This window comes from Cuculus canorus, chromosome 8 (assembly GCF_017976375.1).
Source record: "Cuculus canorus isolate bCucCan1 chromosome 8, bCucCan1.pri, whole genome shotgun sequence".
NCBI lineage: Eukaryota > Metazoa > Chordata > Aves > Cuculiformes > Cuculidae > Cuculus > Cuculus canorus.
This window is the reverse complement of record NC_071408.1, coordinates 28,406,748-28,429,691: the sequence shown is the minus strand read 5'-3', so window position 1 is coordinate 28,429,691 and position 22,944 is coordinate 28,406,748. Positions and strand designations below refer to the sequence as shown.

At 42.7% G+C, this 22,944-nt stretch overlaps 1 protein-coding gene across 20 annotated transcripts in view; it reads left to right on the top strand.

Annotated features, from left to right (window-relative positions):
- PTPRF (protein tyrosine phosphatase receptor type F) overlaps nucleotides 1-22,944 on the top strand; it is a 405,229-nt gene that overhangs the window by 177,206 nt on the left and 205,079 nt on the right. For all 20 annotated transcript variants that reach the window (XM_054072544.1, XM_054072564.1, XM_054072558.1 and 17 more), the window contains 2 exons: nucleotides 19,659-19,804; nucleotides 22,537-22,678. In XM_054072544.1, coding sequence (XP_053928519.1) covers nucleotides 19,659-19,804; nucleotides 22,537-22,678 — 288 coding nt within the window. The remainder of the gene's footprint in view (nucleotides 1-19,658; nucleotides 19,805-22,536; nucleotides 22,679-22,944) is intronic.

Below are 22,944 nucleotides of genomic sequence, written 5' to 3'. Positions count from 1 at the left end.
AAAAAATTAATTGAAGATGATGTGTCTTGCCAGAGGTGTGAGGAATGTGACAGGCACCAGGCACCTGGGAACAAGTATTCGGGGGTTTGCCATTCCCTGTGCTGGTGTTACAAGGTGTGGAAACATTTGAAATAATTGTAAGTGAAGTTAATTTGCAAGGGCTGTTGCTGCTAGTCAAGTACCATTTCTGTGTAAGGGAGATAAATTTGCAGGTTGATATCCCGCACAGTTCATGTGGTCTTGGAGGTATTGTAAGAAGTCATCTTTCATTAGCAGTGGTCATACGTTATGCTTAAAGCAGATAGCTTGTAGATGCTTATGAACACAGAGCAACAAACTGAGAGGTAGGACAGGGAGATCAACTCCTAAATGCAGCCCCTCCTGTTCAAGGCAGATAGTAAAGAATACCATCTTCTGATGATATGATGAGGAAAGCATTTGCAGCTTCATGGATTGGTGCGTGGACACACTGTACACTGGTGCTGAGCTAGTGATGGAGTTCCAGAATACCAGATTTGCCAGCAGAGATGGGGGGAGCTGAGTTATTCAGCCTTAGGATGAGATGGCTTGAAGGGGAACCTTAATGCTGTCCTCAGCTGGCCGGTAGGAGAGTGTAGAGCAGGAGCAGTCAGGCGCTTCTGGCAGGTTCGTGGTGAGAGGTGAGAGCCAACAGGCATAAACTAGAACATGGGGAATGGTGATAATACGTAATGATTTAAAAATAAGTAAATAAATCCCCCACCGTGAAGATGGTCAGACATTTGTACTAGGGACCCTGGGAAGGTTGTGAGATGTTCATCCTCAAACCTTGACTGGACGGAGACTCAGGCAACCTGATCCAGCTTCAGAGTTGCACCCAACCTCAACATTGGGGCCCCACTTTAAATGGGTGTTTGGAAAGGATGACCTCCAAAAGTCTCTTCCAACCTAAATTACTCTATGATTCATAAACTCTTGACATGCTGAAAACTGTGGCAGGGGGTGTGTGTGTGTGCATGCACAAAATGTATGTGATGAAGCATTGCCTATTTGTTTAATTCCTTTTGTTATTTAATCCATGGCATTTGATTGCACTCCAATTTTCCTTTTCTCTTTGAGACATACGGTTGGAATGGAGCTCTGTTTGTTGAAGCCAGTCCCTGCTGCTGCAACATGTATTCAACCATATCCTGGAATCCCATTAATAAATCTATTGATGTGGTGATTAGCCATGTTTGAAAACAGTGGTTTTGTTTATTAAAACATGGGCTCTGATGCATGCATACAGTCATAGTATCTGCCATCTTTAGTCATCCAGTTGCTCAATAGCTGTCATAATAGATAAATAAGTTTAGCAGAGATGAGATACAGAGATCGAGGAAACTGTCTTGAAGTTCACTATTAATAATTGAAATAGAGGATTAGATGATGTTAGGAACAGCTTTTCTTCTTGGAGGGTAGAGCAGTCCGGGAGCAGACTGCTCAGCAAGGTGGTCGATTCTCCATACCTGGAGCTTCCCAAGGCTCAAATGATCCAGTGTTGGTGAGGGTCCCCCTTTAAGCAGGATGTTGGACCGGCAACCTATTAAGACCCCTTCCCAACTACACTTTTGTGATTCAGTGGAGTCTTTTCTATAAAGAGTTGAAGAAAATTGCTTCCTTTCTCTGCTTTTTCTTACCTGCATTGTTGCAGAAGTGGTGCCAGGCTCTATGAAGACACTGTCATCTACTCCGGCTTTTGTTTGCCACCTATTTTTCTATCCTTCGCAGGTGTACTAGTTGGAAGACATCTGAAAACACTTGCTTTCCTCAAGTAACTAGGACATGAATATTTCAGCAAGCTGTCACTTGTTTAGGTTGGAGGAGATACAATCAAGTGTATTGCAAGGTTTGCTCTGGTTTTCAGCCTGGCCTGTAGCACTGGAAATCAGGGTTCAGCGTGTCATGTTCGGCAAGCAGAGCACGTTCTGGATACTCGGTGGCAGGTGGGAAGAGCTGAGCAGTGGATATCTTGCCCTTTCAGAGAGCAGTTATCTCAGCTGCATGGTCTTGGCTGTTTGTCACCAGTAATTAATGAAAGACCATAGAAACAAAACCACTTGTCTCCTTCTCTTAAATTCCTAAAGTTATAGAGCTTGAAAATCCAACTGCAACCTTCGACTATTTACTTAGAACATACTAAGAGTTTAATAATATAATTTTCTCGGATTTTACATTGAAAGTTAATAGCAGGATAGAAAAAGCAAGTTCTAGGAAGTGAGTGACACTGTTACTGCTTTGCTACAGCTTCCTGCAGATAATGGCCCTTTTAAAACTCCTAATGCAGTGTTTTCCTTGTTTCTTTCATAAATGGAATGGGCTTAGCAAAGTTAAAAAAAAAAAAAAAGGGTTTGCAGTATTTCTGAGTCATTTTGATACAGTCAGTCTCTTTAAATCATGCCAAAATGGCAACAAACGAAACTTCAGAATTCTGAAAAAGGAATTACAGAGCAGATGTCCCAAGCAGCTGAAGTCTGTTTCCTCAATAAAATGATAAATAATGAGCAAAGAATTGGAAGAGAGAAGGGATCTAAAAGAATATACGTTTCGTCTTAATCCTGCCTATCAACTCCTAAATTCAGGCTTCTCTTTCCCGTGCAACTGCAAACTGGCACTTGGACGGCAATGAAGTTGTTTCTGTCCTCCTTCCTTTCTGTAGCACATTTGACAATGTGTGACAGAGTCCTGCATTCCATTTAAGATGTTTTAATTTTAGTGTTCGATGTTCTGACTGATCTGTTCAAGAATCTTTATTCCAAGACAGGAAAAAAAAAAATACCCTAAATTCTCGCATCCAAGGAGGGGGTAAGAATTGGAAAGGTATTTCTGGGGTGGTTTTAGAATTCCTAGGTCTGTGTTGGAGCACTGCTGTCCTCCTGTCCCGGCTTTCCTAACCAGTTTAGCTGTGCTGCCATCCAGGAGGGAGTCCATAAAGTGTGTGTTGGATTGCAAGCCAGCCTCTCGATACCTAATGGCATTATGTACAGCGTGGATATATTCAGAAACCGCTGTGGATGAATTACATATACGGATGTCTGTTAATACAGTAAGAAAACACTAATACTGTTCTGTGTAATTTATTTCACGAAGTTCACTTATTCGTAGGTGAAGCACCAAATTAGCCAAACAAAAGTGGCCGATAATATTATTAATACTGATCGCAGCAGTCTGAAAGATAAATCCCTGTCTGCTGCAGTGCCGCTGTGACTTTATAATACTTTGAATGGGGCTTTCTAATACTTGGAATTTTAAACACTGGCCTCTGCAATGTAATTTGATGCACCTCCGTGAAAACGCTTAGATTTTAAGATGCAGTCACCTGGAATAGGAGGCTGTATTTTCCTTATGGTGGTGGACCAGTATGTCACTTCTCTCCAGGATGTGGCAGTGTGACGGCTTCACAATGCCAAGACAGTTGGAAGTTTTAAATTAATGTGTGATTAATTTCTGTACTGTCATCATCCTTTCTCAAACCTTTAATTCATATGCCAGCGTTATCACTAGTAATAGTGGGAAAATGCTTGGCTGAAGGAAATGTGCCTCTAAGATGATGGCTCATGTGCTGTTGGGCGATTTCGGCACTTGCAAAGCGTGTTGTCAGCCTTGTTTTTACAGTCGAAGCACTGCAAATGTGGGCAGCTGCTGTTGTGCTGGTGGGCTTCTTCTCCCAGTTTACAGTTCGTCTCCTGCTTTTCTGCCTTTATCTCACTTTTAATTGTCTGAGGTTATATTATAACAACAGCTGAATTGCATGTTTTGTATGGCTCTACAGCTTAGTTCCTACTCTGAACGATAAACATGCCTTTGAGGCTTCTGGCTTGTTACAAATAAAATGTTGTTCTTCCCATAATCGTGGTTAAATCATGGATCTGGACATGCACTTGCATATGGAAGTGCAAGTGGAGGTTTCCAAACAGCCTTTATACAAACACTTTTTGCACGTGATCAACAGAACTACAAGTTCTTTTGAAAGTTAGAAATGCTGTGTTGTGGGGACATGGAAGATGCGGTCATAGAACTTAAACTAAGATTGAGAGGTTTAAATGATACAGAAGAATTAACAAAAGCTATATTCAGCTGCATAGCTTTTTGAAAAGGAGGGTAGAGAGGAAGAAAAGGAAATGATAAGGTTACAAATGATATTCTCAAGATGTCCAAACCCAAATGCATGCTTTTTCTCTTTTTTCAATAAGAGGATGGTGGTAATGGGACTTAAATATTATGGAGAGTATGAAGCAGAATTCAAAGACATCTTGTTAGAATCAACATGCAGTATCTTTTTTTTTCCTTTTTTTTTTTTTCCTCCCTTTTAAGCAGAGCTCTTTAGTCTATGAAGTCTCGCAAAGGATATATAAAGCAGAAAACATTCTACTACTCTTAAGAAGGGATAAAAATTACCAGAGATATAGACTGAGGGCAAGAAAGAAAAGGGACAGACGCGAAATTGGAAGCATTTTCAGCTGAAGGATCGTGTTTGCATACAAAAAAAGTGGGTATAATTTACAACAGATATGTTTAAAAACCACAGTCAGTGTTCCAGCTGATGTTTCTGTGCCCATCAATTTGGAACAGTTTTCCAGTACAAGAAGTGTGTCTGAAAGGCAAACCTCTGTTAAGACAGTGCGCGATCCATTTACAAAGGCAGTTGTGCAGTGCAGCCCTTGCAACGCGAAGGGATAGGACTCTGCTTCGGAGAGCCCCTTCCAGCCCTTTGTGCCTGCATGTTTTGGCTGTCCTCTTTGCTCTGGAGGACCTGAGTTTGCTCTGGTGGGCTCCAGTGCTTGGTTGCTTCTGCTTAGTGTTTCTGTTTCAGATTCCTCCTTGATAACTATGCCAGGCAGCAACCTGTTTGATACCTGTTGGTGTAACACCACCAACTCAGCGGATACCCCTGGCTTTGATAAGCATTTATTCTTGGAGAACACAAGCAGAGTTGGCAGGTACCTACCTTCAAGTCAGTCTTTAAAATAAACATGAAAATCAAAGTTTGGTGATAGGCAAGGGAGTGAGTGTTCCTGCACGGGTAATTCTTGAGTAAGATCCATTTGCCTATATACAGGTATGCTGTGCTCACCATTAACAGAGCTGAGAGACTGATAAAATTCACTTGAGCCAGGCATAATTGGACAGGCTCTTTCTCATCTTCGTGTTCTTTCTAGGCTGCGTTATGATTTAGCGATGTGCTGACTTGCAGTAGGTGCAGAAGGCTCCCGCTCTTGCAGTCTTCAGATTCACGTACAGATTTGTGCTTCACCCTGGTGTACATCTTTCGCGAAGTATACTGGGATGTCAGGTCCCTGAGCTGTAAACAGTGCCACCTTTTTCATGCAGGTAATACCTAAGAAGCACAGTTAGCTTGCACTGAGGTAGCGTGTCAGCCTCTTTGCTGGTATGGATTTTAGTTCAGCAAATCGAGTGTGAAGCCAGGAATCTTGGGATTCGGTCAACAGAGTGGGAATGGGCGAGGGAGACTTAGACACAGCACTCTAAAAGATAAATCTGTTTTCTGTTATAAATATATCCTGTGTAGTCTCTACAAAGAGCTTAAAAGCAAGCTGAAACTCGCAGATTTGACATCTGTGTGCATGGTGCACGTCCCTTAAGCTTGTAGCATGTGATAGTTTTGTCTAGCGGTGCGAATGACAGTAAGTGATGCAGGCAAACACTAAGTACAGCAAATTTCTGTGAGCAGCGTACTTGTTTACAGCTTTCTTGTGGCACCTGCAGGGTTCCATGGACTTTGAGTCTCAGATTTGGAGATAAACATCTTTCCAGGCTGCAGAAGTCAGTGTGAGGGCTGGTATCAACAGTCCATGGTTCTTCCCTGATGGCTTAACCTGGTGCATGTGTGGCAAGGAGTTAATGGTGGAACAGCCACTCGCAATTCCTGGTAGCTCTGTGCGATCGCGTGAATCTTGGATGAAAGCGGGACTTGCTGTTCATATGATGTGGCAGAAGGTGCTGGAGGTCTGAGCTGAAGGGCAATCCAGAACTATTTATGAGTAGGTCCTGGCTGAAATATAAAGAATATACTTGAGTTCAGGTGCACGAGAGAACACAAAAAGAAAAATCGCGGGAGCTGCTGGATGCTTTTCATTGTTCTTAGATATTCCCAGTCTTTGTACTAAGCTTCTGCCACTATGCTGCCCTGCGTGGCTCCTGCATCTGTGATGTGAGCAGTAAGGTCTCCACAGGGAAGGCAGCTGCTGGAGGGTACCCAGCCTGAAAGCCTATGTCCGTGATACCCGTTTCTTTGGGTTTGGTCATGAGCTGTAACTCCCTGCCACCACTTTCCGTTGGGTTTTGATCAGCTCATGCCGCAGCCGGTACTGCAGGAGTTGATGTCACTGTAGGGTCCATAACCTGCAGCAGAGCTCTGTGGTGAGCAAAGAACACATCCTCCTAAAACAGTGTGGATTATACCTTTGGTGCTTTTAACTAGGGAAGTTTGTAATGTTCAGGCTTTGTGAAGATAAAATACATTGTCACAAATACCCCCTCCTAGGTAGGATATGTCTGCTGCCTTGCCAAGATACCTACTGCGATGGTGACATTAACTGGCTTTCCCTTTTCCCAGAGGCACAGATATCGTCAGAGGTGCTGAAGAAAGAGATAATCCATGACAGAGAAGAAGTATCTCCTTTAGACAGATTTGGTCCCTGCAGAGCCTCAGGCTCCTGCGCAGCCCATGGTTTAACTGTGCTTCTGGGCATCCCCGAGGTCCCTGTGCACAAAGCACCCCCAGGGCTGGCTCTCTGGTTCTGCAAGTCTTTGCACAGCCTTTTCTTTTTCAGTGTTTATTCCAGCCTGTACACAAGTTCCAGACCACCTCTGGAAATTTAGATTCAACACCTCACAGTCCCACGTTGGTGTTCCAGGCTTCAGGATAGACCTGGTGGCCGCAGCGGCTTTTCACAGCATGGCAAGCAGTAGCTTCTGCTCGTGACCTGCAGCCGTATGCACTTCTGGCAACTCTTTGCGTAATCAGAGGAAATCAAGTGAAAGTTGGTACAGGGAAAAGGCCACAAAAAAATCAAATCTTGTACCGTGCTGGGTAGCTGGAGATTTAAGGAGTTTAGTTTGGAAACTGTGGCTGAACTGATCATCTACAGAGAGAAAAGTTATTAAAGTGTAAAGAGCTTTTCATCTTATCTGTTAAATTCATAACACAGCAAGGAATGGATGCTAGAAAAATTAAATCAAGAATGCAGCAACCATGAAGGTGATTAATTTTGATGCCTTCCTAAAAGTCGGCCCTTACTGAATCAAAAAGCCCTGGATGGAGGAGGGGACCTCTTGGGAAGAGGCGTCTACGGAGCAGGGCTGGACTGCAGTGGCAGTAAATCCCTGGCATGTGTCAGTCATTCTCTACTGTGGGATTTGGACACCCAATATTCGTGTTAGATGGAGTCAGATGTTTTCCACATACGCAGAGTGCCATTTTCAGAAAACCTAGGGGGCAGTTCATGGACAGGAGACAGCAGCTCCCAGAGCTGCCCTGGCTCCCCGTGGTCGGCGAGCAGCCAGGCGCTGCGCAGCGTGGCCTCGATGTTCCCTTTTGGTTCTTGTCTTTCTGCTGTGGAGGACTGGAATTGCTCAGCAGCACTCTGACAGCGCAGTCCTGCTGTGCCAGGCAGAGGTGGTAGCCCTGTTATCAAAGCTCTGCTTAAATGGCTTTGGACCTGTGCGTGAGTCTGTGCCAGCGTTTAGCCGCTGCTAAAATGCATCATTATGGAGGAAAAAGTGCTGCTCGGTGTCTCCCAGCAGCGTTGAACCTCTCCATCCAGGCTTATCAAGGAGTCGTGACTTGGAAAAGGTTTATTAATGGGGAAATACTCCTGCTTTTTGAGGAATTTCAAGTAAGATTGAGCAAAAATAAGTCACTTTTTCTATATGTACACTGAAGAGTATTTTGCTTGGGTGCCTAGCTACCTGCTGAAGTTTTTTTACACTCTAGTAGGTAAACATTTAAATGTGGAAATTAATTTCTTAGTCTTCTGCAGACTGCACTACAGATACTGCATGATAAAGCAGTTGATACGAATAGGAGAAAACCCACTGGTGTAAGAGAAATGGCAGAGGGCACTCATTATCATTAAGCAGAAAGTTTTCCTCCTCACCAGGTAGATGAAGCAGAAATTTGCTTCATTACTAGGAGGAGGACAGAACAACGTACAGTGGCATTAAAATGAAATGCAGGTCCCTTGCTGAGAGCCTGGGATGCCTTTGCTTTAGTAACGGATATTCTAAAGAGGTTGCTTACTCTGGCTCCCAGTTCTATTAAAATCATTGTACTGTGCTCTGTTTACAAAATAAGGTTTACACTCACTTTCAGTTCTTGAAAGTAGAGGAAAAACCTGAGCTTGCAAAGAGGGATTAAAACCTCTTAATCCTTTTGTGTAAAAGAATATGGTGTTTAATGTGGTAGGCATGCTGGCAAAATTAATTTTCATGTTTTTTCAAGCACAAGATTTCAGTTCTGTCTTTGTTTCCTGGTCCTGCATATCTTCCGGCTTCTTTACGCAATGTGCTTTATTAACTTTGAAGCTTTGAAGAAATTTGCAAATAACAAAATACAGATTTGGAAGGAAAAGTAAGTTCTTAGGAGAAGGCACAGCTGCACGTACTGCCTCGGGCGGTGTTGTGATGACTGATTTCAGAGCCCGGTAGCTGGCGTTATTATTCTCTTGTCTGTTGTGTGTGTTCTGTGCAAGAGAGGAGATGCCTGATTTCAGGTGCTGAATTTTGTGTATGATTAAATGAACATTCTATATGTGTGCAATTGAAAGCCTTTAAGTGAATGTTGTGTAAATGGTGATAATTGGAGGCAGTCTCCTCGCAATCCTTTCTCAAGCTAAATAAGGTCCAAGGCCAAAGGCCCAAATATTTAATTGTATTAAACACAGAGGCTGTAAAATTTATTAACTTAGAAAGTGTGTATTACCAAGTTAATTGGAAGTGGCTTTAATCTATTACCAAGTGGAAATTTGACTTCAGGTTTCAATTTTAAATTAAAGCAAAGCAGAAAACCATTCTGTGAGTCTCGTGGAAGGTCTGCAGTTTGAGCTGTGTTTCTCTGCTCTCCCATGTTTTTCTGCTCTGTATAATACTTTGCGTAAATTCTGGGGGGTTAGAATCAAAAGCTAAACCCATATATAGGGGTCTGGCTTTTCCCTAAAACATGTGGCAAACTGCGCACAGGCTGCGGGTGCTCTAGGGAAACATAAAAGCAAAGGAGGGGAAATAAAGACAACCTCAGGTTCTAGAAGGATGTTTTTCTGGGCTGTGTTTCTGCTTTGTTTTTAATCAGTATTCTTCGGTCGTATGCAGGACTGCTTTGTGCTTCTTGGCATATTTTTCTTTTTCTAGTTATACGTTACTTCAGTTGTTGAAAGCAATTGTAAGAATGGTGTCATAATAGAGAGGCTGATTTATTTTTTCCCCCTTTCCTGGCACACAGAGAAGTTGGGAAAACCCATGGACAAGTATCAGTCACAGCACAGGGATTAGCCAGAGCGAGGGATTTTCTTACTAAGATGTAAAGCAGCTCACACTGATAGCCAGTCAGGCACTTTGGGAAAGACATTGCAATTACAGCAGCCTTGAAAAGTAACGGAGAAAATTTGCCACCCTGTGCGCAAAATCTTTAGGCACCCTGCAGGTATGACATGAAGAGAAACCACTTACCCATTGTGTTGAGCTTGAAGTTGCCTGCCTAAAACTCTCTCAACAAAAAAAAATCGGCACCCAAAATGTTCAGTGCTGCTGAGTGACTTGCCCAGCACCCTCGTGTGATGGTTGCTGGAGACAGTTCTGTTTCAGTATCATGTCAGTTAATTTTAGGCATTTAAACTCTTTCAACTATTTCCATGATTCATACACAGAATTAGAAATTTACTGAAGTGTAATACTATGATGACAGGCTGTTGCTGGGGTTTATTAATATCCAGAAATTGTGGCCTTAATACTTGAGTGAACTAATGGCTTTTAACCCCTATTTCTGTGGAATAAGCAAGTTTCTCCAAACAAGAGCGTTTAACAGCGGATGCCCAGTTTCTACTGGTGCAGGGTTAATTTATGTATAACCATCCAGACAGTGACCAGCAGTACACAGGAGAAAGTGTGACTAGCAGGTCAAGGGAGCTGATTCTGCCCTTCTACACTGCTCTTGTGAGACCTCAGATGGAGTACTGGTACCCAGTTCTGGAGTCCTAGCATAAGAAGGACACATAGCTGTTAGAACGAGTCCAGAGGAGGCAATGAGAATGATCCAAGGGCTGGAGCACCTCCCGTACAGGGCAGGCTGAGAGAGGTGGGGTCGTTCAGCCTGGACAAGAGAAGGCTCCAGGGAGACCTTAGAGCAGCTTCCAGTACTGAAAGGGGCTCCAGGAAAGCTGGGGAGGAGCTCTTAATCAGGGAGTGCAGGGATAGGATTAGGGGGAACGGTTTTACGCTGAAAGAAGGGAGATTTAGATTAGATATTGGAAAGAAATATTTTCCTATGAGGTGGTGAGGCCCTGGCCCAGGTTGCCCAGAGAAGCCGTGGCTGCCCCATTCCTGGAGGTGTTCAAGGCCAGGTTGGATGGGGCTTTGAGCAGCCTGATCCAGTGAGAGGTGTCCCTGCCCATGGCAAGAGGTTGGAACTGGATGATCTTTAAGGGTTCTTCCAACCCAAAGCATTCTGTGATTCTATGAGGTTTAAAGATGTTTGTGTAAGAAGAAATTTTAAAATATTAACTTTTAACTTAACTGCTATTTAATGTTTGATATCAGATTTAGCAAGTGTAAATCCAGTATTAGCAAAAGGGAAAACGCCAGCCTGGCTGTGAAGATTCCCACCTGTGTGTCTGCAGAGACACCTCAGTCCCATCCAAGGCTTTGCCTTTAGGCTCGGCTTGTGGTAAGGAAAGAGCCTTTAGAAATGGTGAGCAGCACCCATTTGCCAAGACGGTGAAGCAGAAGGAAGCAAAGATTATAAGGGTTTCTGAGCTTGAGTCAATGTGAATACTGGTAAAATTGTACTTTTGTCCTGACGTGTGTGTACCCCTGCCTTCTCCTCAGTTAAACTTTCTACACGGAAACAGTGGGTCTCACCTGCTGAAATGAGTGCCGTGTGTCTTAGTTCACTCTATTTATTGCTTGTGTTTAGGAAAAATCACAGCCTCTGCTGGATGACTGCTTTTATTGTTTTTGTAATGTAATTTTTTTACTGAAAGTTACAGGGATCATTGAACTTGTTAAAAAAAATCTGCTTCTTAGAGATCTGTGTATTAATCGTTCGCTTTATTTGGTTTCGTTTTGTATGAACTCAAAGTTATCTATGAATAACTTGATGGAAGTCAGGAGATGACGATGAGGAGAAATGCAGCCTGCTTTGAGATAATGTTTGTAGATTTGATTATCATGGACAACCACACTTTGAAGCTGGAAAACTCAAGCACTAAAATTGGATTGAAATAGCAGAATCGTTTGTCTTAGCTGTTGGGAATCTCGTAAGCATTAAAATCTAATAACAATAAGATGATAAAACAAGAGAGGAGGATGTGCAGGTAACATTAGGTAACCTGTAATTCAGAACGATCTGAGGAATGTGTTGGATGTGGAATGCCATTTTCTGTGATTGGGATGCAGTTAAGTGTTTTTTTATAGTGGATGGGAGAAAGGGTTATGATCCATACAGTGGATAAAAAGAAAATTGTGTATGTATCTGAGCATGCAGCACCCCACTATATATATTTGCATTTATTTAATAAGTGCTTTGCACCAAGCAGTAAAGGACAAAAGTTTCATTTATGAAAGTGCTGTCATCTTGGTGAAATAAAATAAAAATAGGAGAAATAAGGAATGAATTTCCATTGCGATCACCAAGACCCACTAATGCCTTAGCAAGCTGTTGTTAAAGAAATGCTGTTACAAGGTTTAAACAGACTCTTCCTACTTGTAAATTATACAAGAATTATAAAGTGCAAGTTTAAAAAATATTTTTGCCAAACAATATTCCTCATGATCACAAAGGAACAGGAACCACATTTAAACAATGGTGGGTATACTGAAAGGAAAACATAGGGGTATTAATTGTAAGGATATCTGGAGATCCCACTGGCTTGTCTCCTGCCCTGCAGCAGATGCTTTGAAGAGAAATCTTAGCCTAGGTTTCACCAGAGTATCGTTCCAGCGCGTGACCATCCACGCAGAGAAATCAGTCATCCAAGACGGTAAAGGAAATGGAGAAATACCCCTGCTATACATATAAGAATGGTCCACCTCTGTCTTCTAGACCACTTCATTTCCACTTCAAAGTTAGTTTTGAACATAAAGTCTGTGTCATTCTTGGTTTCTTCCCAGTCTTACAACAACTGAGCCACATCATCATTTATCCCATATTCGCCCTGACAGCAGCCACAGGAGAACAGCAGCCACAGTTGTGCCTTGGCATATGCAACAGGCAAGGTTAAAGGCAGGGAATTAAACCTGAATGTCACAATATCCGGGCTCAAGAACTATTCTTATTATGATCTTTTCCTGTTTGTGTCCATAACTTCTTTTAATTCATTTAGCCCAGGCACCTAAAGAGGGTTACCCATGTATACCTATTGTATGTGCTTATCTCGTTCATCTCATATCGCAACTGTAATGTTTTCCTTCACAAAGGAGACTACTTTCAATCTTAATTTAGCCCAAGTCGTAAAAGCTTCCAGATAAAAATACAAGCTCCACTTTCCTACAACACCAGGCTTATTTTTGGCTGCCCTTCTGTTCTATTTGGAACAACGGGCACTTGTAGCATGAGGACAGGTATTCTTCTTTAAAAATCTCTCGCAGCAGGTGAGTGCTTGTAGAACACTTAATTGCAGACATGTTTAATAATCCGTTTTTCTCAAACCTGTGTGCAACTCTTGAAAAATAGCATCCGCAAGAACAGGAGGAGCGGTATGATTGCCAGTTTCTGAATTAAAATTTTTGGATGAGATATATTTGATGTGGGTGCTATAAATACTGAAAAAGCATCAGGATTCAATTTAATTTTCCCATTTATTTTGAGAAACCAGCTAATGATGGGTCTTTGAAATAAAACAAGTTAATATTTGGGTATATGAAGCATATTTATGTTGGCATATATTTTGTTTCAGCCACTTGAAAATTTTTGGCTCTTAAAAAACTACAAGGAAGCGTCTTATATGTGACTGGTGTGTGCCTAATTCTTAGCAAAATACAAGGGTCTGTGCTAAATATACATGACCCAGCATAATTTCTCAAGGCTCTGGCTGGTGTTCAAGTCAGGTAGTGCAGATCTTATGTTTCTTCTCAAAGGCCGTGATTCACATAAAAGACGCTTTGCCAAGTTAGAGGGAGGTTACATCTCTGTGCCTTGGCCTTGAAGGAAATCTGGCAAAAGAGACTTTTCTCCCTCGAAAGGTCCTTTGGCTTCACTGAGAAGCTGCGCAACCTGAAAACAACACATGCAATGGTGTGGCTCTGAACTGCCCTGGCAAAAAGAAAGGGAAACTTGAAAAAGAGAACTGAAATGTTACTACTCTGCTACAAATGTTTGGTAGGACAAATTTTAAAATAGCTGCCGAGATATTTTTCTGATTTATAACTGTTGTTTCGCAACAAACAAATTGTCTAGAATAGCAGAGAACAGCAGTGCATTTATATATAAAATGTGGGTGAGAGATGCATCTTCATGGCTGACTCTCTCGCTTCGAGATGCCCTGTAGGAAGGCTGTGCTGGTGGCTCTCTTGTCGACCGGGGATTTCTGCCTTTGAGGGCTTCAGGTTCCAAATCCATCTCATTTGCTTTTGCAAATCAGCCTTACCGATTAGTGCATATCTAACTTATCTACTTGTACTTCTCCCTCTGGCTTTCTGCACCCATGTTCTTGTGGACCTCTTAAAATGGCATTCAAGGGAGCGTTTCTTTTTGGAAGGATCACATGCTCTAGCTCAGTATAGGAGTCTGCTTGAGTTTGCTGCTGTATTGGAGCATGGTCATGTAGACTTGTATGGCTGAATCTCTGCTAGCATCTCTACCACACCGTAAGGCCTTCTTTGTGATTTACTTTATAGGATTATCCAGGAATCTCTGCTTGCTCAGCACGTGGCATTTTCCACACTATCAACTGTGAAAGGAAAGTCCTTTTCTTCTGAAATGTGTGGGTTCTTTTTTTTAAAAAGTGTCTCAATAGAGAGCATGTCTGAGCAAGCTGTTATTTTTCAGCCTCCAGCCAAATGAGATGAAGCCTGTTTCTTTCTCTTGTAAGAAAATACTCTTATTTTTCACCGTCTTCCTCCTCCGAACTGTGTGGTTCTCATAGGCTCTCTAGAATAATTTAGTTTTGAGTGAAGACCGAACGGGGAGAATTTCAGCCAAGAAGGTGAAAGTTTTCCCATTCTCCTGCCTGAAGCTTATGAGTGAATAGAAATGATGAAAGCAGTAATTTCCACTCGCGGTGTAGTGGGAACTTGGTTATGAAGTGAGGAGCAAGAATTAGTTTAGAGGGTGAGGACTGAACGTGCTCCAGGGATCTCATACTGAGCATAGAGGCCAGAGAGAGAGAGGCTGGAGTTGTTTGGACTCGAAGTTATCAAATGACAAAACCAGCAATCTGGAGTACACGATGGAGTAAGCACAGGTGGGTGTGATGGGCGCCCATCCATCCAGCACCTCTTCCTGCTGTCACCTAGTACGTGCTTGGGAGGTTCTATCTCAAGCTGATATTTCACAGATTTGTCTTTGGAATATGATCACTTCTCCCCAACCACGTTTTTTTAAACCTTCTATAAAAACCCTTCCCCTGGTCCTTAGGTCATCAGAGAGGAAAAAAAAAAACCAACAGAATTTCACTGTAAAAGTTATTTCAGTTCCTTGTATTTAGTTGTAGTTTGTTTGAACAACTAACGGTTAACTTCAGGCTTGGCATTTGCATTGTCTTCTGTGCAGAATGTAGTAATTTTGAATTTAAGAGGGCAAAAAGAAAAGGACTAGGTTCCTGGTTAAATACTGAATTTTCAGGATCACCTTATTTGTATCTAGTTGTGTTTCTAGGGTTACCCTGAGAGTGCAAACATTCAAAACAACTTAAAAAAGACTGCTTGGGCCATCGCCTGTCCCTGTGCCTAGTGGCTGTTACTCCTGCCCCTTGGAGGTAACAACTGATGTGTCCCACGGCAGCATCTCCTGGCAGTGGAGTTGTAGAGCTGTTGGTTGGAGGGGAGGGGTGGGGTTAGTCTAGTCCACTTAACATGCATTTTCCACAGTCACCAAGATTTTCATGGATCAGCCGTCATACTTCTGTTAGCTCTCACCGAGATAAGTTTTAGGATTTGCTGTAATGGTTACCAATCATTATAAAAATGTGTTTGCTCATGCCCGACTGTATTGCCCTGGGGCCAGGACTGAGGATTTTAGGTTTGCTTAATTAGTACTTTCCTTCCATTTCACAACTTTAGAGTATACACATGTCTAAAATGGCTTTGTAGAAATACCCTTTCCCAGATTGTGTGAGAACTTGGTTTATACACAGGTATAATTTTGTGACTGGTCTCAGTGGATTTAGATGGTTTCCAGAAATCAGTGTTGCTCAATTAAATGTGCAGAGAAAAAAGATTCATTACAACAATGTAAATTCAAACTGAACAAGGCAGCAGGTTTTTTAGGTTTTACTGCCGGTGAACATTCAGTTTCCTTTTGTTCTGGTTTTTAATAGTATTGATTTTTTTAGAACGTACAAAAGTAAAGTAAGTCTTCGGCGTACGAGCTGTGGGGTAGGTGTACAGCAAGAGATATAATTGCATTGTATTCTTCAAGGACAGAAGTTTTTTTTGGATTTTGTTGTATTTGTCATTCGAAAAATTTACACTATTTTACTAAGATCACAGAGTAAATAACGGAAAATCAAAAGAACAAATCAACTGCCGGAATGCAATACAAGACATCAGCTCGGCACACGGCATAGCGAAACAGTCAATCACACCGCAATCACTAGCAGCCTGAGCAGTAAATTAACATTTCACCGGGATAGATGAGAGGTGAATAAACACAGAAATATGTAAATACAAACTAAGTAGGAATAGACATGATTATAGATGAGTAAATATGTGAAATCAGCATCAGTTAAGCAAGCACAGTTAATAATTGCTTGCTGTTCATGTCAGGACAATGTGCCAAGGACTGTAGACAGCAGCCATCGTGTCTTAAAAGGCCTTTTCTGGGTTTTGAGCTGATTTCTTTGCATAGTCCTGGGGGCCCTTCACCAAGAATGGCAAAATTCAGTATACTTGTGTGTGATGGATTTTTGTGGTCAGATTGTGACATTCCTTCATAGAAGCTTGTTGAGGCCAGAGCCTCAAGTGTGTATACAACAAGTGTGTATCCCCTTCTGAGTGGACAGTGCTGAACTCGGTGGATCCACCATCTCCAAAGGCATTTTGGAAGTAAAGTCAAGCAAGCAGCAGTAGCTAGAGGTCCATACTTGCAACTTAGTGTCTCGGCTGAGACCCCTAGATCTCTTGAGTTCAGAGCTGGCCTGTCCCATGGTGCCGTGGTCTGTGTGGGCAGTTGATGAGCTCCCTGGCACAACCACAATCTGTGTTGAGCATCTGATGTTGCAAGTTCTAAAGGGATCTGGTGTCCTGCTGCCTCAGGACCTCCAGCCCCTCTCTGCTAATTGTGTCCTCAGCTGGTGGCCACTTCTCCATGTGGTGCCAGCTGCTCTGACCTTGTCCTTCACTCTGAAGCTGTGGTGGGTTGACCTTGGCCAGCCTCCAGATGCATACCCAGCTGAGGGCTGCAGGAAAGTACCTGCTCCACCACAGTATCTTCGTGGGATGCAGGGGAGTCTCTGCTCAGGTGCCCAGAGCTTCTCCTCCACCTCTGATCTGAGTGTTTGCAGGGCTGTTTCTTACATGTTTGACCTCACTTCTCACAGCTGTGAGGTGTTTTGCTCCTTCTTAAACCTGTTGTGACGGTGAGACCTTTGTGGTGAGGTTGACTGTGCCCTACAGGGGGACCATTGTGGAACTGGCTGTGGATGGGGCAGCCCTGACATCTCACAGAGACCACCCTGCAGCACCCCACCAGCCACCACCTTGATGCCTCACCTGTACAGCCGGGAAGCAGGGGGCATCCTGGGCCCCCAGCAGTCACCCTGGTCTCGTCCACACACATTGGTATGGGGCAGAACGTGGCCTCTGGGTTTTGGCAGCTGATGAGTCATAGAATAATTAAGGTTGGAAAAGACCTCTAAGATCGTCCAGTCCAACTGTCAGCCCAACACCATCACGCCTAGTAAGCCATGTCACCAAGTGCTATGGATTACACCCTTTTTGAACACCTCCAGGGAAGGAGACCACATCACTTCCCTGGTCAGCCTGTCCCAATGTTTCACCACTCTTTCAATAACGAAATTTTTCCTAATATCCGATCTAAATCTCTCCTGGTGCAACCTGAGGCCATTTCATCTCGTCCTACTGCTTGTTCCTTGGTTTAAGGGACCAGCATCCACCTCGCTATGACCTCCTTTCAGGCAGTTGTAGACAGCGATAAGGTCTCCCTTCAACCTCTTCTCCAGGCTAAACAACCCCAGTTCCCTCAGCCGTTCCTCATAACGCTTGTAGTCACCCCATGCCATGCTGGAGGGGTAGCGGGAGTCTGCGTAAGCTAAACCAGAAGGTGAAGGTGGGATTAAGGAGGGTCCTGCAGCTTTAGCAGAATTGCTGCTTAAGGGCACAGTTGTGCTCTGCAGCTTCAGGTGGCAGGTGCCAGCTTGAGGAGAGGTGTCATCTTCCAGTGTCCCCCCAGCTCCATCCGATCCTGCTCTCAGCTGCTGTGCTCCCTACTGTCCTTGGAAAAGAAGGAAATAGCTTTCTGCCAGGTTAGGGGCTTGGGTCTGCTCCACAGAGGCTCTGGTGACCCTGGAGTTGCTTTCAGGCGTTTGGATGCCGGTGGATGGAGGCAAGGGGAATGAGGAGCACAGCAAGAGCCTCTTCAGTAGCTGCAAGCAGCCAGACCGGCTCAGCTGTAACTTGAACCTGCACCCTTAGCGTTTTAATTTCTTTCGTGTTAGGAAAATGCATTTAGAGATTCTCATCTTCTGAGGTCACTGAATCGGTGTCCCTCCTAGATTGAGGAAACTCAGCCCTCGGTTCATCAGAATCTTAGTGCTTAAACCAGCTGGGCTTACAGATGTCGTCCCCCTCTCCCTCAAGGACATACTTGGGGACGTGTCCAGAATGTGGAGAGGCAGAGCCACTGCCAGCTCCACTGGGGATGTTCGTTCAGCGTCCGAGAGTTGAACAGGTTTCTCCTCCCACTCTTACTCTTTTTTAATCACAGTAGCTGTTTCTGCCCTGTTTATAGGTCAGGTTTGTCTTTCAGGTGGTTGATCAGAATTGTAGTTGAAACACAGCCTTAGTGTGACCAGTGCGCTGGACGACATCGTGGTTGGACTCTGCTAACTCCCTCTGTGGAGTTTTAGTGCTTTATAGGGATACAAGATCATCAAACACTACTCACTTGGACAAAGCAGTGTTTCAAAATGACTCTCAGATCACATATTGCAAAATTTTTTTTGTACAGTGAGTGCAGAAGAAAAATACAAACTTTCAACCCGGGTGCCTGGTTATATCCATCCAAGCCTCTCATGTATCATAGAATAGTTCGGGTCAGAAGGGACCTTAAAGATCAATCAATTCCAACCCCCTGCCATGGGCAGGGACACCTCCAACCGGATCGGGTTCCTCAAAGCCCCATCCAACCTGGCCTTGAACACCTCCAGGGATGGGACAGCCACAGCTTCCCTGGGCAACCTGGGCCAGGGCCTCACCACCCTCACGGGGAAACATTTCTTCCTTATATCTCATCTACGTCTTCCCTCTTTTAGACCCTTAACCTTGTCCTGTCACTGCATGTAAATCCAGAAGACATAACTGTATTTTCATGAAACGTCTTTTATTGATTATCAAAATGTTGCATGGTTGGGGTTTTTTTCTATTTTTGCTGAGTCTTTCAGGCCTGAATGTCACTTTGGTTTCTTTGCTGACTTTCACTTTTAGTGATTAGTTACTTACCAAACATAGGCCAGCCTGTGCAGTTTTCCAGATGCTTACAGACTGTAGGGTTTTTATGTTGATCCACATCTAAAATAAAACTCAAGGTTGTTATTTGTGCATTTAAAACCATATCTGTTAATTCTGACAAATGTCTCAACAGCTTTTAGGAAAAGCAATGTCAACGTATGGTACATTTTCTAGGTTGGCGTGTCAGCTGTTCTGTAATTTCCAGTGCAATGACCGTGTTATAAACCTGCAAAAATCCATTTATTAAAAAAAAATTAACCATAAAAATGGTTTCAAATCCTCGTATACCTGAATTAATGCCCAAGGGGCTGGAGGGGGAGCCCTCTGTTGCCCTCATTTGCAGGCAAGCCAGATGGACTTTATTCATATCAAGAAAAAAAGGTACTCGAGCAGAAACTGTGCTTGTCATGTTGCAGTCTGCACTGAATTTGTGTGGCCAAGGCCATTCAACCTGGATTTGTAGTAGAAGCACCAATTATTTTATAACTTAGATGAACATGACACATTCCTTGCTTGTCTGATGTTGTGTCCTCACGGGGGTGATGTGGTTATTTTTCTAGGCAAGCCAACATTTATGAAAGCTCCTGAAGATCAGATTGGGATTTCTGGAGGAGTGGCCTCTTTTGTGTGTCAGGCAACAGGAGAGCCCAAACCTCGTATCACATGGATGAAGAAGGGGAAGAAAGTCAGTTCTCAGCGGTTTGAGGTAATTACAGAAAAATATAAATAAAAATTCAGTTACTGATCTAGTGCTTGCAGGTCTTAATTACACAGTCATCGTTGCAACCTGGGTGTCTCTGCATTGCTACGGTATGAAGTCTAGAGCTTCAGAGTAAAGCAGGTTTCGTCCCTCCAGTGATGTCACCTGTAGAGCCGGCGCTGTCCTGTGAGCATGACGGTGGAAGCACGTATACAAGACATCCTTCTTCAGATGGGAGACTAGGGCTTACGTTGAATAGAATGGCAGATAAGATTTGGATCTAGCAGTAACCTTCCATTTTTGTTGTGAAAATTGGTAGGGCACCTCCTTAGACTACTGTCTGTGGTGAAATTCAAAAGTGGGATGCCAAAACGCTATTGGAAGGTTTTCTAAGTGATGGCTACGGCCATCCTTCCCACAAATGGGCGTGGACGGGGCATGGGAGTCACCCTGAAGGGTTAGTTGGCTTCCCTGTGAACTTAAGTCTGAGAGGAAGAAGGAAGACCATGTATCAAAAATGCATTTGAAAAAGAGTCACATTTAGTTCATATTTTAAATAGCAAATACTTTTTCACTGGCTTTCTTCACCTTTTTCTCCACTTCTCTTCTTTTGGAGTTGGGCTCTTTTCTCTAAAACTCTCCTCGGAAGCGCGATCCTTCTACCATTCTGCTGCCTCTTCTCTAATCTCTTGTCTTTGATATTTTCACTTTTCTGACTGGAACACAAGATGAATTTGCTGCCCAGAATGAATTGATTCAAATAACCAATTTTAATCATGATTTTGTATGTTAGCAGAAAACCTTGATTAAAGCAATCAATTTTAATCTTGTTTTACATTGTTATTTTTTCCCCAATAAAGGTTAAGTTTTGTTGTATAGTAACTGTTTAAGCACTCTAATTTGTAAGTACATATATCCTTTCTAGTGAATTTGGTACTTACTGTGGCTGACTTGAGGGCTATGCCACATTATATGCATATATACAAGCAATTTCATACCTTTATTCACATCTGCTTTGATACACAATTGAGGCATTTTTATTGTGTTAGGAGATAGTTAATAATATCTTTCTTTTTTTGCTAGATAACTATTAATTTTTCCTTATTGATAAGCTAGTCTTTATCTGGGGGAGAATTGGAATTCAATCTAAATGAAAAAAAATTATATACAAATCTGATGTACACATGCTGAGTTATTACACAAAGAGGTATCCTTCATTAGCAAATCAACAGAATTTCTGGTCTCAGTGTCCGAGTGTACAGGTGCTTAGTAGTTACAGCTCCCTTCCTCTCACACAGGGTGTTTGTTCAAAGGATAGTAAGGGCAACAGAGCTTTTCTGCTGTTTCATCTTTTTAGTCTCTATCACTGAAATAAGTTAATCTCCGCATCTGATTTTGCCTTGTTTTAGAATTTAACAGTAGCCCTATCCCTTGTAAGGTTGTGGAAAGTTGAGCGTTTTGTCTCAGTTTCATATTTAATTTAAAATTGAGTGTTTCAAAAAATATTTTAATTCCTCTAAAATGTTCTGTGGTGATGTTCACATTTTTCTGTCCTTTCTGCTGCTACTTCGGCTGCAAATTTATGGAGTTTTGCAAGCTGCTTCTGTTACTTGGAACAGAAAAACTATTCCTTCTGGCATCAGGAATAGCAGATTTTTGGTGGTCTTCCTTACCTTTTGATTTCTTCCTACTTGTCCTGTCCCTGCAGAATCTTGCGGTGCACGTTATTTTTCCTCCTCCCTGTTTTCACTTGTTTGGTCTTTATGCTGTGAGCAGCGCTCCTCAAAAGGGCTCTTGAAAACAGTAGAAGTTGTGCACGGGACTGGGGCAGGTCCTAGGCTGATGTGCCTGTGTCTGGAACAAACTATAGCTTAGTTCTTCCATCTCCTCCTGCAGTTCCCAGTGACAGGAGTGTGGCTCGTGCCTTTCCTTCTTGCTGTCACCCTCTGCAGTTCAATTAATATTTCCAGCTTTTGCTGTGCTCAGTAGCAGGAGAAGGATGAGTTTGGCATTAACAGTGGCCTGAGGCTGTGCCTTCGCAGCCTTGCCATTAAGAAATAGCTTATCCTCATTGCAAACTAACAAATACCTCTTTCTCCATGTAGAAGTTAGAGTAATGCATGTTACAGCTTAGCAGGATGGATGGAAAAGCAATGATTTATTAAGAACTTAATTTATTATGCTGGGGAAGGAATCGTAATTACATCACTGTTGATTATGCCAGAGTTGCAAAGTATCTGATGCCAAAGGACATTAAAAACCCCTCACTTTCTGCTGGAGTTAGCATGCACTGAGCTGCTCAAGGTTTCATTCTAGTTTCTTTAGTATTTTCCTGGTAATCCCGCAGGAGTATATCATTCTGCTCTTCCATCAAGGTGAAAGTTGGCACTAAATTGCTATCAGCATGATTAGTAAAACCATTAGTGCAAATATGGCTCAGATGTTTTAAATCATCAGATCCACATCTTTATTACCAGGTTGATAATTTGTCAACCTTAATTGATTCATAAAGAACCTCCTTGGATCTTCATTTGTTCTGGCCTTCTCAGAGGACAAATATGTTCTTGATTCTGAAATTTTTGCATTTCTGGGCTTGGAATGCTTGACTAATTGCACTGGATTTTATAGCTTACAGAGCTTGTTTTGTTTTTTGGTTTTTAACCCCTAGATTGTTTTGACTTTCAGTTTTTGTTGTATGAAAATACCAGTAAAGAAGTGCTTTCTTTTCATTGCTAAAGGTTATCGAGTTTGATGATGGATCGGGATCAGTTCTGCGGATACAGCCCCTGCGTGTTCATCGAGATGAAGCTATCTATGAGTGCACAGCAACCAATAGTGTTGGGGAAATAAACACGAGTGCCAAATTAACAGTGTTAGAAGGTAAGTGGGGAAGTTTTCCTGCTTTTGGTGGCAAAAGATATGGCTTTTGCTTCGGTAGCCACATGTTGGTGTCTGGTTTTAAGTGATGTGGTGATATTCCAGCTTGGTTTGGAAAAGCTGCGTTCATCCTGTGTCATTTGCTGTAATTTCTCTCAGTGATAGAAGCTAATATTTTTCAGACAATCATGAAAGGACTGAAGATTCTGAACTTTCTTTAAAGTGTTTTAGTTGTATTGTCTGAGGTGTATAATTTTTAACTTCGAGGC